This window comes from Cryptotermes secundus, unplaced genomic scaffold (genome assembly GCF_002891405.2).
Source record: "Cryptotermes secundus unplaced genomic scaffold, Csec_1.0 scaffold55, whole genome shotgun sequence".
Classification (NCBI taxonomy): Eukaryota; Metazoa; Arthropoda; class Insecta; order Blattodea; family Kalotermitidae; genus Cryptotermes; species Cryptotermes secundus.
The window spans coordinates 1,139,004-1,152,651 of NW_019740654.1; the positions used below are offsets into that span (position 1 = coordinate 1,139,004).

The 13,648-nt window shown below is 40.8% G+C and overlaps 1 protein-coding gene across 6 annotated transcripts in view; it reads left to right on the forward strand.

Moving 5' to 3' along the window:
• LOC111872318 (spondin-1) overlaps positions 1 to 13,648 on the forward strand; it is a 62,136-nt gene that overhangs the window by 34,684 nt on the left and 13,804 nt on the right. For all 6 annotated transcript variants that reach the window (XM_023866060.2, XM_023866059.2, XM_023866062.2 and 3 more), the window contains exons 3-9: positions 6,493 to 6,793; positions 7,375 to 7,519; positions 9,048 to 9,254; positions 9,697 to 9,820; positions 10,566 to 10,696; positions 11,243 to 11,459; positions 12,103 to 12,271. In XM_023866060.2, coding sequence (XP_023721828.1) covers positions 6,493 to 6,793; positions 7,375 to 7,519; positions 9,048 to 9,254; positions 9,697 to 9,820; positions 10,566 to 10,696; positions 11,243 to 11,459; positions 12,103 to 12,271 — 1,294 coding nt within the window. The remainder of the gene's footprint in view (positions 1 to 6,492; positions 6,794 to 7,374; positions 7,520 to 9,047; positions 9,255 to 9,696; positions 9,821 to 10,565; positions 10,697 to 11,242; positions 11,460 to 12,102; positions 12,272 to 13,648) is intronic.

A 13,648-nucleotide genomic window follows, 5' to 3' on the forward strand; every position in this document is an offset into this window, starting at 1 on the left:
AATCTAACGCAGTCTTAACTACGCTTAAGATAATTGCAGGGCGTATTTATAATACTGACCGTCTTCGAGTGCTCGAAAACTGGGGTCGTTGGTTCGAATCCCACTCGAGACAGTGATATCTATCTACGTTTATTCTCTGTTTGTGTGTAGGTAGCGAACTTGCGACGGGCTGATCTTATGTCCAAGGGGTCTTACTAACTGTGTAACAGATTAATAAACTAATAAAGGAGCCAAGGTCCGAAGCGCTCCACGGTTTCCACATATTATACCTTTTTTCATTTCTCATCTCCGCCATACTTCATACACGCTCTGTTCTTCTCTTTCTTTTCCATTGCCTCATCCTAACAACATCTGGTGAAAAATAACAAATGTGAGATTTATTATTATGCAGTTATCTCCGTTGCTTTGTGAATTCTTCTCTGTTGAAACCAATTTTTATATTCAGTGAATATTTCTAGAACACCCTCAGCCCATGTTCTCCCTTTTATATGGGTAAAGAAGGCAAGGGTACAATTGTCTTCGTGTGTAATTAACTGAGCCCTACTCCATGAGGAGATATGGGACATTGGATATATGAATCCATGTATGCTTAAACTCGGCACTAAGTAGAGGTGAATAGTCAGCTTCACGTCCTGGCCACTTTAACCCCGAGTAAAGATCTTCCGGTATCCAATGTACAGGAGGCTGCGTGGGCCCCAGAGCTGGTCTGGAAGCTATGAAGAAGGGAAAAACCCTTTTCCCTGCTGAGAATTGAACCCCAATTCATCGACTCCCCCCCTCCCAGTCCTTAACTATTTACTGTACTGCCTGAGTATATATATTTGAAAATACGTAGGTGGGTGGATAATATTAAAATTTTTCTTAGAGAAATAGGATGGGGTAGCGTGGACTGGATTCATCTGGCTCAGGAGAGGAACCAGTGGCGTGATCCTGTGACCATGGTAATGAAACCTCTGGTTCTGTAAAATATTTGGAAATTCTTGAGTAGCTGAGCTACGGCTAGCTTCTCAAGAAGGACTTGGTTCCATGGAGTTTCCCGCGGTCTGTGACATACTGCCATGCTCCGTGCCTTGAATTCTGTGCCCTCGACTGTCCCCACGAAGTCCTAGCCAACAATGCCGGACCATGGCAAAATTGTTTTTACATGTCCATTACTGAAACAGTTTTTAGATATGCGAGTAATTGAATGCTGATCACCATTTCCTATACCGATCATACCCCGCCCCCTTGTCACCATCTTTTTCATACGAATATTCCTATTGCTGCAGTTCTATAGTTTAGTGCTTGCACTCCTGCACTGCCGCATCATAAAGTAAATCACAGGCGATGGGTTGACTACTGATTTGTATTCGAGACTTCCCTTATCCCAAGAGCTGGTATAGCGACCGGCTACTGGCTGGACGACCGAGCGGTCGGATTTCGAGTACTGGTAGGGTCAAGAATTATAATTCTTGACCCAGACCCAGGTCTGTACAGACCGGCTCTGGAGTCCACACAACCTCCTATCCAATGAGTACCGGTGCTATTTCCCCAAGGGTGAAGCGGCCGGGGCGTGAAGCTGACCACTCACCTCCACCTGGTGCCGAGATCAAGAAAATGTGGATCCATACATCCACTACCCCATACACCTTTATGGCATAGTGCTTAATTAGTTAAGCACAGGGACAGGACAACTTTACGCTTTCTTACCCTTGCCATATTGACTGAGATTTGTCTTAGCCTTTTCAGTTTTTCCAGACAAATTTCAGGATGAGATATCTAATTAGACCATGACCTATCACTTCGGAATTCTTTTTAATGCATTATTCACTGATCATCTCAGTACTTGGCGCTATAATTTGAGTTACTTACAGCAGAGTTAAATAAATCACAAATAAAGAAAGAGTACTGTATTCTGGATCCCTTTTGTGGTCTAGTGATCAGAGTTCCTGGCTACAGACCCAGAGGATCCGGGTCCGATTCCCGGTACTACCAGATTTTCTGAGTAGTAGTGGGTCTGTAACGGGGTCCACTCAGCCTCGTGAGGATAATTGAGGAGCTATTTCAAGGAAATATCGGCTCCGGTCTAGAAAACCGAAATTAACGGCCGTGAGGTTTCTTTGCGGTGATCACGTGACACCCTCTATCAGCAAAATTTGGCACTAATTACGCCGACAAGCGGTGGTAGCTCGGTCAGTATAGTTCGCTTGCGGACTACAGACCACGGAGTTTGTTTGTACCCTTCTTGCTACCGGCTCTGCCTCTGGTTTCTTTCGCGGCTAATTCTTCCACCTTGTAGATGGAGGCGATATGTTTTTCCCAAACGTCTGTTGACTTTCAACGGACTATAAGGCGTTATAACCCAGAAGATAGTAATCCTCGTGACCACCGGTGTGGAACCTCAAATCCTATTCAAGTAAATAAAATTCCGCGTCAAAAGTTGCTTTTACGGTAACAAATTCCGTAGCGTATCGCATTCGTTACAAAATTGAAATGACTAGGCAGACTGACTTCTCAAATTCCAGCGCTGACTGGACAGTTTTCCTGTTAGAAATATGGCATTTGACCATCGCTGCGCCTCGCTGCACCCATACCGTATTTAATTCATGGCTAACTTTTGCAGACGCTTCAGTTCAGTTCTAGATAGACGCTCCAGTTCAGAGCTGGGTAGATACTCTACTTCAGAACTAAGTAGACTCTCCAGCTGAGAAGTGGGTAGACGCTCCAGTTCAGAAGCAGGTAGACGCTCAAGTTCAGAAGTAGGTAGATGCTTCAGTTTAGAACGGGGTAGACGCTTCAGTTCAGTTCTAGGTAGATGCTCAAGTTCAGAGCTGGGTAGATACTCTACTTCAGACCTAGGCAGATGCTCCATTTCAAAACTAAATAGACACTCCAACTGAGAACTGGGTAGATTCTCCAGTTCAGTACTAAGTAGACACTCCAACTGACAACTGGGCAGATGCTCCAGTTCAGAACTAAGTAGACACTCCAACTGAGAACTGGGTAGATTCTCCAGTTCAGAACTAAGTAGACACTCCAACTGAGAACTGGGCAGATGCTCCAGTTCAGAACTAAGTAGACACTCCAACTGAGAAGTGGGTAGACGCTTCAGTTCACTTCTACGTATAGATAGATGCTCCAGTTCAGAACTGGGTAGACTCCAGATCAGTACAAAATCCCAAGAGACTGGCCACCACTTAATAAGAAGACAATTACTTCGCTGAAATTCTGGAATTTGTTCTAACAAGCGTCATTTTTGGAAACGATAGTAATTACGTTTTCTGGCGCTGGAAATAGCTTCATTAGAAGAAAAGGTCTCCTTAAGCAGTGCACGTCCGCCCTCTTTGACGCCCATTTCCAGCCCTGTTTCCGGCCCTGCCTGTGCTGTAGCTGTCTTAGCTGAGCAGCTGTTGCTTACACTTCTCCGTGTTAAGTTGGTCCCTTGTCGCAGAGCATGACGCGTGTTTTGTTTGCGGATGAAGAGGGCAACCTCCAGAAAATTAGGGTAGCTGTCTATGTACTGCATAAGCAGTCGCGGGGGCCCATACACGTACGAGTCTGGCTCGCGAGTCCGACTCGGCTCGGGTTCCAGTGAGCCAAACTCGTCCGTGTGTGGGTCGCCGCGCTCATACGTGTGTGGTGAAATTAATCCGAGCCCGGTTCCTCGCCTAGCCTGACTCGTAAGTGTATGGACCTGTAAGAAATAATTATACAGTCTGAGGTTTCGGCGGGAGTTTAGAAGCCCTCATCTTGAAAGGATGAGGATGTTACCATATATTATGGTTGAGGTATGGAGCACACATAGTGAGGGGAGATGCATACGACAATTTAGTTGGAAAAACTGACGGGAAGAGATCGCTTAGGAGACCTAGGCATAAATGGAGGATATTATTAAAATTTATATTTAAGAAATATAAAATATGTAGTCAACTGGAATCATCTGGCTCAGGATAGGGTCTAGTGGCGTGCTCTTGTAAATACGGCACTGAACTTATAGTTTTAAGAAAATGTTAGTAATTTATTGAATAGCTGGGCTACTGTCCGCTTCTCAGAAAATTTCTGTTCCATGGAGTAATTTATTTTCCATTTTTTCCCTACTTTTCGTATTTTGAAATCGAAAATATGCTTATGCGATCACCATGCTGTCTGTGTCTCTGTTTATCCCAACACATCAGGTTATGAATGCCTAAACCAGTCTTTATGAAACTTTGTATATCACGGCACTTGATCCCATCTCAACGACATACTTCACAAACCCTTCACATCCGTCCGTGTGTCTGAATGTGTACACCCCTAACGTTGCTAGGCAACGACTCGGTAAGAAAGTTACAGCGGAAACGAATACACACGAAACATTAGAAGAATCCTTGGACGCGTCGTGTTCAATGCGGCCCGTATCGTATTCAAGGAAAATAGTTCTTCCCAGAGCTTCTTGTTTCTTATATCTGCACTGTGGGAGTCGAGATGGCCCAGTTGATGTAACGAGGAGGGTATGGACCGGTCGACCGAAAATAGAGGTAGATTGAAGGTGGAGCAAGAGATCTCTTCTCCCCAGGGTCCAGAGCGGCTCTGAGGCCTACCCAGGCCCCTATTCATTGGGTACCGAGGGCTCCTTCCCGGGGGTAAAGCGGCCGGCGCTTGAATCTGAGAACTCATCTTTATCTAGTGCCTAGGCTAAGAATGCGTGGAGATCCGTTTCCTCGTCTCTCTCCATGCCATGGTGCATAATCAAGCACAGCGACTTTACCTTCAAACCTCAACGGGTTAAGAGGGTTTTCCCTCTCTGTGTTGTCGTACTCATACTTCAAACGACTTTTCTTTGTGAATGATCTTTGAGGAATCAGAAATTGGCACCTCTAGAACAAACTACAATTCACTGGTTTTAATCAGAAGTGTACATTTTAACTAATGTTGTAAACGCTTTTTGCCTCTTAGTCTAGTTGACAGGCTGTCTGTGTAATTTTTCATCTCCTAGGTTTCGGAACTGTCAGACAGAGATACGGCGAGAGACATAAAAGGGAGAAAGCAGACTGAATTTCTCTCCAGGAAATTTCACCCATTAGTCAGGACGCCTGTCCAACTTCATGGACATTTTCCCTCATCTCACTGTAAGCAAATTCTCTGGCAGAAAGCCATCCTTCTGTCAATACAATGTGCTGATCCTACTACATATAATGAAAACATCACCCAAGTTAAGCTTAGAAAAGTGTCCAGTTGTGGACTTGGCGACTGAGGGTCGAATTTTGGAAGTGAAAGGGAATTATTTTTCTTCATGACACCACTTCAGACCAGCTGTGTGGACGCACTCTGTCTCCTGGCCAGTGAATACCATGGTCTCAGTCTGAAAGACCTTGTTTCGATTCCCAGCAGAGTCAGAAGCTTCCTTCTGTGTCTGTAAATCTGTATCTGCCCTGGGGTCAGTCCAATTTGATATAGTGGAGATACCGCATTCTCTGTTTGCTGAAAGAACTGCGTTAAATTTCCAACAGAAGGAGGACTTTAGCTTTTCATCTTTGCACCATGTCGATACCTGCTCTAGGCCTGCCACCCCCTTCCATCAAATTGGTGTACTGGTATTTAATGGATAGAGCGACAGTCGGGGTGTGACTGCCAGCAGGAGTAACTATATATATATTTTTCTAAGTCCCTACTGAAAACACATGGAAGGAAGGGCAATTAAATAGAACATCTGTAGAGAATGCCATCAGAAAGAGCTCCTAAGCAAATTTTATATTATCAGCTGATGGGAAGACATAATCCATAAAGACCAAGAAGAAGATGGCTTGATATTGAGGACAGAATGGACTAACAAGATCAACACTTGCAGATGATGACAATGATGAGGCCTACTGTATCCAGTTGGCTGTGGGATTCTCCCAGTCCCATATTTGGGACAGAAGAATAGTTAATTTTCTCTTGAAAAATATAATTTTTGCCCGATCTTGAAGCAAATTTAGTGTCGGGAAAAATCGCACGTGTAAACACGCTTAATTTTGAAAGTCAACCGACTTTTAGGAGGATTATGTCGCCTCCATCTTCAGGGTTGAGGAATATCAGCTTGCCACCTGTTTTCATACAATATCTTATTTCGACTATGTCATGTCTCAGGAACGTCAGTCAAGAGACAAAATGCAAATAATGACAAAACCACTTGCACATCAGTGATCCTGCTGTCAGGCCAATGACTTGGTTTCTTGACATGGTTAGTTGCATTACATAACAGGTTCTTGAAGTAAACAAGTTTCTATCTTATCCAGAGAGAAATGAAAGTCAATTAACCCCTTTAAGCAGAGTGTGTACTATATGCTCCACCTGCATTAACACTAAGAAGACTCAGCATTTTGGCCAGAGTGGTTTGTGAGTTTCTTTAAGTTTCTCAGAATAAAATACAACTACTTTCCTAAACAACATTATGGAACAGATTTAAATAACAAAGCAATCATTTTCTCAGTTAATTTCTGAATACAGCTTAAGCTTACATATGAGTGAAAAATTAACTTCTTTTCTTTGCAGTCAGTCTGAAAGGTGAACGCATCCAAAAGACTCCCCAGAAGTTCACAGGTTTTATGCTTGTGGTGGAACCCAGCAATGAGTATCTTGCATCCTGGGTAGATGACCCTCTAAGAAGTATAGCAGTCCCACCAAATGACTACAGCACCCGGAATGTTGGTGTTTTTTCCTTGTTCGGTGATGCCTCCACCAGATTCAGTGACCGGTGTCCCAACGCTGTCATCCAGACATCTTCCATGCCCAAGTCTGACATACAGGTTCTGTGGACAGCTCCTCCCAGGGGCAGCGGCTGTGTTGTCTTTAGGTAGGTACCATCTTGTGGTTAGGGATGATGTTATTGTTCACAGAATGAATGAATGAATGAATATATGAGGGGTAGGCCTCCTTGGCCCTTGCACCGCGACCTACAGTGGTCTATTGTGCTTCCCCTTTTGATTTTTATTGCTAGTGGAGTGGGACTAAGTCCCTTGTACTGCGGCTACTTCTGGCCTATTGTACCAGCCCCAGATGATAGGTGAGGGTGATTGTGGAGCAATTGGTAGAATGAAGATTGGCAGAGGAAACCGAAGTACTCTGAGGAAACCTGCCCCTGAGCTACTTTGTCCACCACAAATCCAACTTGACCAGACCCAGGATCGGAGGTGGGAAGCCAGCAACTAACCACTTGAGCTATGGCATGGCCTATATAATCTTACAAGACTGCATAGTCTGGTTGGCTATAAAATATTGAATTAGGTGTTAATATGCTGCTACCATGTGGCTTAGTGAGAAACACTGTGTTACACACAGAATATGTTTTGTGCCCCACAAAAGTTATAAGAATAATCCCTATTACAGAATACTCATGTAAATATACAAACATATTTATCTTTTCTTCCTAAACAGGGCTACTGTTGTGGAAAATCGTGATTTTTGGTACATGGATGATGGACCATTAAGTCATTTGCTTTGCGAGGATGTTCGGGAAAATGATGATAATCAACCAGATATTGTGAATCCTTGCTGTGCCTGTGAAGAAGCGAAATATGAGGTAATAGATTTATCCCTTTTTTTCAGCTTTTAATATTAGTGTTAGCAGTTGGAATTGAACCCATCCATCCAGAGGTTAGCATACATGATTTGTATCAGGCGATCCTGTGTTCAATCTGAAGCACTACTGTTAATGTCAAATAAAGAAACAAATTTTGTTACAATTATAGCTAATTATCTGAATATGGGAAACAGCCAATTTCCAGAATGCCATGTGCAGTAAATAAACATCAGACAGGGAATGATATTCACCTGAGATTATGGTGTTCTAAATCAACAACTGTCATAAACCTTCAGAAAATTACTCTCATCTTTGTATTTTCCATGTTGAAATGATAGTAATAGCTTTAGATTGTGGTCTTCTGGGTCATGACATCATGTAGTCTTGTACATGGTTACCAATATTTCAGTGAAACGTGATGCTGTCATCTTCTGTGAGAAAGACTTTTACCACAACAGTGAAGGCAGCAGGTTCCTCCAAAACTTCAGTGACAACATACCAGACTATTTGGTGCCATAACTTAGTACATCATATTTGAAATGTTCACTGATGTGAAAGCTTCAAGTATCAGTAACAGTTTTTCTGTTCTTTGCCATATGAAGTTCTTTATACAAGCAATTTGTACTATACTTCATTCACAGTAACTATGGATTAAATGTAAACACATGTTGAGCAGTTATTGACTAAATTCAGACCTCTTTATGGCCATCAACTGGGATAGAACCAGTAAGTATGGTTCACGTGTTGTCCGTGTTTCTTACAGCAGAACAGTGAGGGCAGTCAGTAACTCAGTGAAGTAGCAAAGTGCAGGGCCAGATTTAAGGAGGGGTGACCAGTGTTTCAACCTGGGACCTCAGCAAATCATAAATAGAATTCACAAATTTTATTGAGACATTTGCTTATTTAAGCTCATGAAATTTAGTTCCCATTTTTAGTTATTGTAAGAAATAAGAAGAAATAAATTGTTCTAACCTAAATCGAGCGTTCGCATATTGATTGCCTCAATGCCTCCACAAGATTAAATCTAGCCCTGAAAATAACACGTAAAATGTGAAGGTTTCACCAAAAAGAAATGTGGGCAACCGGCAACAACGAAGTTGAGTTTAAAACCAGTGTTTCAGAAACATATTCTGTCTCCTCTGTCAGGACTGACATAAGGAATGACCACGAGTCACCAGTGCGTATATCTCAGTCAGTCACTGCAGCACACTTCCCCTTTGGTGTGCTGGGTGGCAAAGTAAAATTGAACCGCCATCCCACTTTAGTTGGTATCTGCTTGCTAAACCTGAAGACTGTCTATCTGCTTCTTGACTAGGTTCTGTACATCATTATTTAACATGACTATCTCAGGGCACAGATGTAAGTTGCTGGAGAAGTAAAAGGTTAGTTCTGATGATATTAATAAACCCTCCTTCACTGTTTAAATCTCCAACATTTTTCTCCACATATATAGATTATCTCTCTTATTTAGGTTAATAGGAAGACCTCATTTAACCATATAAATTACCGTAATGTTGATTACACTCAGGTAACATTTGAAGGCCTGTGGTCAAGGCACACCCATCCCAAAGACTTCCCAATCAATGGGTTTCTGACCAAATTTAGTGATGTCATTGGAGCTTCCCATTCTGCTGAGTATCAGTTCTGGGATTATGGTGGCTTTGCTTCAGAAGGTTTGCATCAAGTAGCAGAAAGGGGAGCCACACGTATGCTTGAAAGTGAGTTAAAAGATCAGGTGAGTTGAGAAAATAGCAACGTAGTAAATTTATGTTTAATTTATTGATGGCTAATTTAATGATTCCTGCAGTAGTTAAGGTCACAGAACATGGAATGGTAGTATGATTACTTAATGATAAATAGGAAAGGTTGTGGTTGGAAGCAATTTTGGCCTAATTTGAAATATTATCCCAGCATTTTCCTGGAGGGGTTAAAAAAATGACAACATTTTATTCAGGTTTTGTGGTCTCTGGGCTGTAAATTGAAACCAGGGAGCTTTATCTCCACTGTCCCTATACATAGTTGTGATTTTGTGCTTAGACACAAGAGTAACTTTGCTTTATTAGCTGCAGTATTGAGAAATGACTGAATGGTGATGAATATGTCAAACTGGCAATTACAGTAAATACTGAAAACATGTCAGTGACATTGAGTGACATGTAAAATTTATCTTTTTCTAGAGTGAGCATATCCGCACAATAATAAAAGCACGAGGTATTGGACATCCAAACGTGACTGGCAAAACATTTGCAGTATTCCGTGTGGACAGGAAGCACCATCTCATGTCAATTGTGTCAAAGATAGGTAAATATATCTGACCTAACACTGTTCAAATTAAAGAGCAGATTGAAACTGTGGGAAGCTTGTTTACAATATTTGTTTTCTAGTGCGCTATCTAGAAACATAAATCTGAGGTTCTGTGCAGCGAATTCTTGAAGCTCTATGGGAAAATATGTGAAATATATTTCATACATTGCATAACCCAGGTCGAAAGGGCATAAAAAGCCTTGAAAAATTTTTCTACAATTTTTCTTTGTTCATAGAGTAAATAAAATTCGTTTATATATGAAATGGGAGAGACTGTTTATTTTGTTGTGTTTATAATATATACAAAACTATAATTTTGCCTGTGGTTCTCTATGGGTGTGAAATTTGGTCTCTGACATTAAGGGAGGAACATAGACTGAGGGTGTTGAGAATATTTAGACCTAAGAGAGATGAAGTGACAGAGGTCAGAAAAAACTGCGTAATGAGGAGTTTCACAGCTTGTACTCGTCTCCAAGAATAATTAGAATGATCATGACAAGGAGGGTGAATGACAGGGCATGTAGCACGAAATCTTGGAGGATAAGGTTTGATCATCAGAGCAACTATCACGTTTTTAAAAAAATATCCTGTCATTTAGCAAGTTAGCTATTATTCTCAAAACATTATAATATTTGTGAAGTTTTATATGTCCAGGGATCTATAAAGTCTTCAGTTTGCGCTATTACATTCATAATGTACCTTACATAACTTACTCTGTCACTAATCAAATTACATTACTCAGATCCATCGCCAGACTGGATAGTTGGAGTGTCCCGCTTGGAGCTCTGCCTGCGAAACTGCAGCTGGGTGGACCACACAGTTCTGAATCTCTACCCCTATGACGCTGGCACAGACAGTGGCATCACTTACCTTGTGAGTGCAGTTAATATACATATGTATGCTGGTCAAAGGCTGCAATGATATAGTGGAAAAGAGTGTTAAGTCACTAAACATCACTTTTAATTAGAAGAAGGAACAGTGTTTATGTAGTAATGTATTTAGATCAGTTTTTAGCCTACTTTCCTTATTTTGAGAAAAAGAAGAAAGCTTATCAGATCATTAATTATGTCATTGAATGGAAAGTATTTTGCTTTAGTGATATAAATGGTTTTCACTTGATCATTTAATAAGTAGATTTTCACAATATATGTGTCTCATGTTGACCAATTTCAGACTTAACTTTGTCATGATAATGCAAATATTATATAAAATGTGTTTGTGCTCCTATTCAGAATGGATCTTCCTTGATATTAATACAAGAAAAAGAGAAAATTGAGGTTAAGTTTATCTCAATTAAATGATTGGCTTGTCGTTGAAATATGTAGCCAGTTTAGTCATGAGACATACACTAGTTTAGAAACAAAGATATAATTCCTTGCTCCAAACCTTGGCACATTCACAGTCAGTTGCTATTTTCAGTCTCCAGATATGCCTACTAAGCCACGTGAACCTATTCAGAAGATTACATCAAGTTATCCCAATGACCCCAGATCTCCCTTCTTTGGTGTTGAGATGAAACCTCTGGCTCGTCTGTATCTCACTCGTCAGCGGCTCTATGAGAAGAGTTGTTCAGATGACAATACAGGTGGTGCATCTGATGATGACTCTGGACTGGATGATTATACAGTATCAGGAGGTATATCATTATTGGTATTTCAGCGCTCGTTCTCTTAATGCTTCTTACACATAATTACTAGGTTGACTGGCATAATTTGATGAGGGAGCTGGTATGACTCAGTCTGTAGAATTACTAAGCTATGGGCTAGATGACTGGAAAAACAGGATTTGAGTCTTAATGAGATTAAGATTTTTCTTTTCACTACTTCACAGTTTCTAAGTAGTTACTATAGGATTCTGACGATGGATAAAGTCCAAAATCCCAACATATCAGTGTGTTCACAGTTTCTCTCTCTTTTTTCTGGAGTTATATATTTTTCTTCTTTCCAAAAATTTATTCTTTTTTTTTAAGTATCTCCTATTATTCATATGGCATGTATTTGTACTGCTTCATGATAGTTTTGTAGATATTTATTTTGGAAATATATAAATATATAATGTTAATAAAATTTGTTTTAAACCTTTGCTATCCTCTTTTCCAGTTTGCTTTTTATTTGGGAGAGGGCATTATTCCTTTCAATTAGAAATACATTTTATTATCTTTATAGAGTATGGTAATGTAACTGAGATTGATTATCAAACTAAATTCTGTTGTCTGTTATTGTTATAATCGGTGCAAAATATTAAGTCTACAAAACAGTTCAGTAATGTTTTTCCTGCAGACTGTGAAGTGACAGAGTGGGGTCCATGGAGTGCCTGCTCTGTAACTTGTGGCAAAGGTGTAAAATATAAGCAGAGATCTTACATAGACAGCACAAAGGCCCAGATCAAATCTTGTAACGTAAAACTGACAGCTAGGTATCCCTGCCAAGGTGCTCGGGAAACATGTAGGTAAGCATGTACAATTTTCTCATCCATATTTATCATCTTGCATATAGCATGATCTCATAACCGTATTTAAATGAACATGTAACTAACACTATTTATTTATTTAGCAATGCCTTTTCAGTGATTTTAGCTATGAATTATTCATTGACTGTGGATGATGGTTAGAATAAGATGTGAAGAGAGTGGCCGTTCACTTATTTTGAGGTACTATCCAAATATTTGCCTGGATGGAACTCTTATACAGAAGGAATGCAGTCATATTAGGGCTGATGTGACAAGACAGAAGCTGAAATTTTGTTTCATATAGTAGTCACAATCAGAAGTATTGGTCTGTAAGATAACACACTCTATTCTTCATGACGAATGTAGTATAAAGTTTATGGAAATATATTTAACTTTGGGATGAAGAGGGCCTGCACCACACATGGGGGTAGAGGAGTAATGTGTATAGGATTTTGGTGGGAAATCCAGAAGGAAAGAGGCCACTAGGAAGACCTAGATGTAAGTGGGAGGATAATATTATGATGTATCTTAGAGAGATAGGATGAGATTATATGGACTGAATTGATCTGGCTGAGGATAGGGGCCAGTGGAGGGCTCTTGAGAACATGGTAATGAACTTTTGAGCTCGAGAAAATGTTAGGAGATTCTAGAGTAGTTGAGCAACTGGTGGCTTCTCAAGAAGGGCTCACCTTAGTGGAATTAATTAGTTGTCACTAGTTTTATCTGCCTCTTATGCTTTTAGGCTACTCTTTTGTTTTGATTGGATGGTATTTACAAGGTGTACCTTATCATGAGCCACACAGACAGCAGTGAGTTTAATTAGGGCCATGTTTTTTGTGGTAATGGCACAGTGTAGATGTATGCTATATCCCAATGATTCAAAACACTACCCCCATCTTCAAGCCAAAGTTGCCTCCACTGATACTTAAGAACACTTCTGTTGACTGGTTGACTGTCCTCTGATTTATAAAACAGATCAGTAAGGATTTCCAAAATGTAGGCAAAAAGGTAAAGTTGTCCCTGTTGTTAAATAGTTAAGCACTATGCCATGAGCATATATGGGGAAGTGGAGTTATAGCTCCACCATTCTTGACCTCAGCACTAGATGAGGGTGAGTGATCAGCTTCATGCACCTGCTGCTTAACCCCATGGGAAGGAGCCCCAGGTATCCATTGGATAGGAGGCTGAGTGGGTCACAGGGCTGGTCTTTGACGCTGTTGAGAAGAGAAAAATCGTGCAGTGCCTGGAATATAACCTGGGTCATCCAGCCTGTAGTCTGTCACTATAATATATGAGATATCCCGACTCCCCAAAATTCAGGCAATACTAGATATACATACATGATGCCATCATTATTAGCACAGAACCATTGCAAAA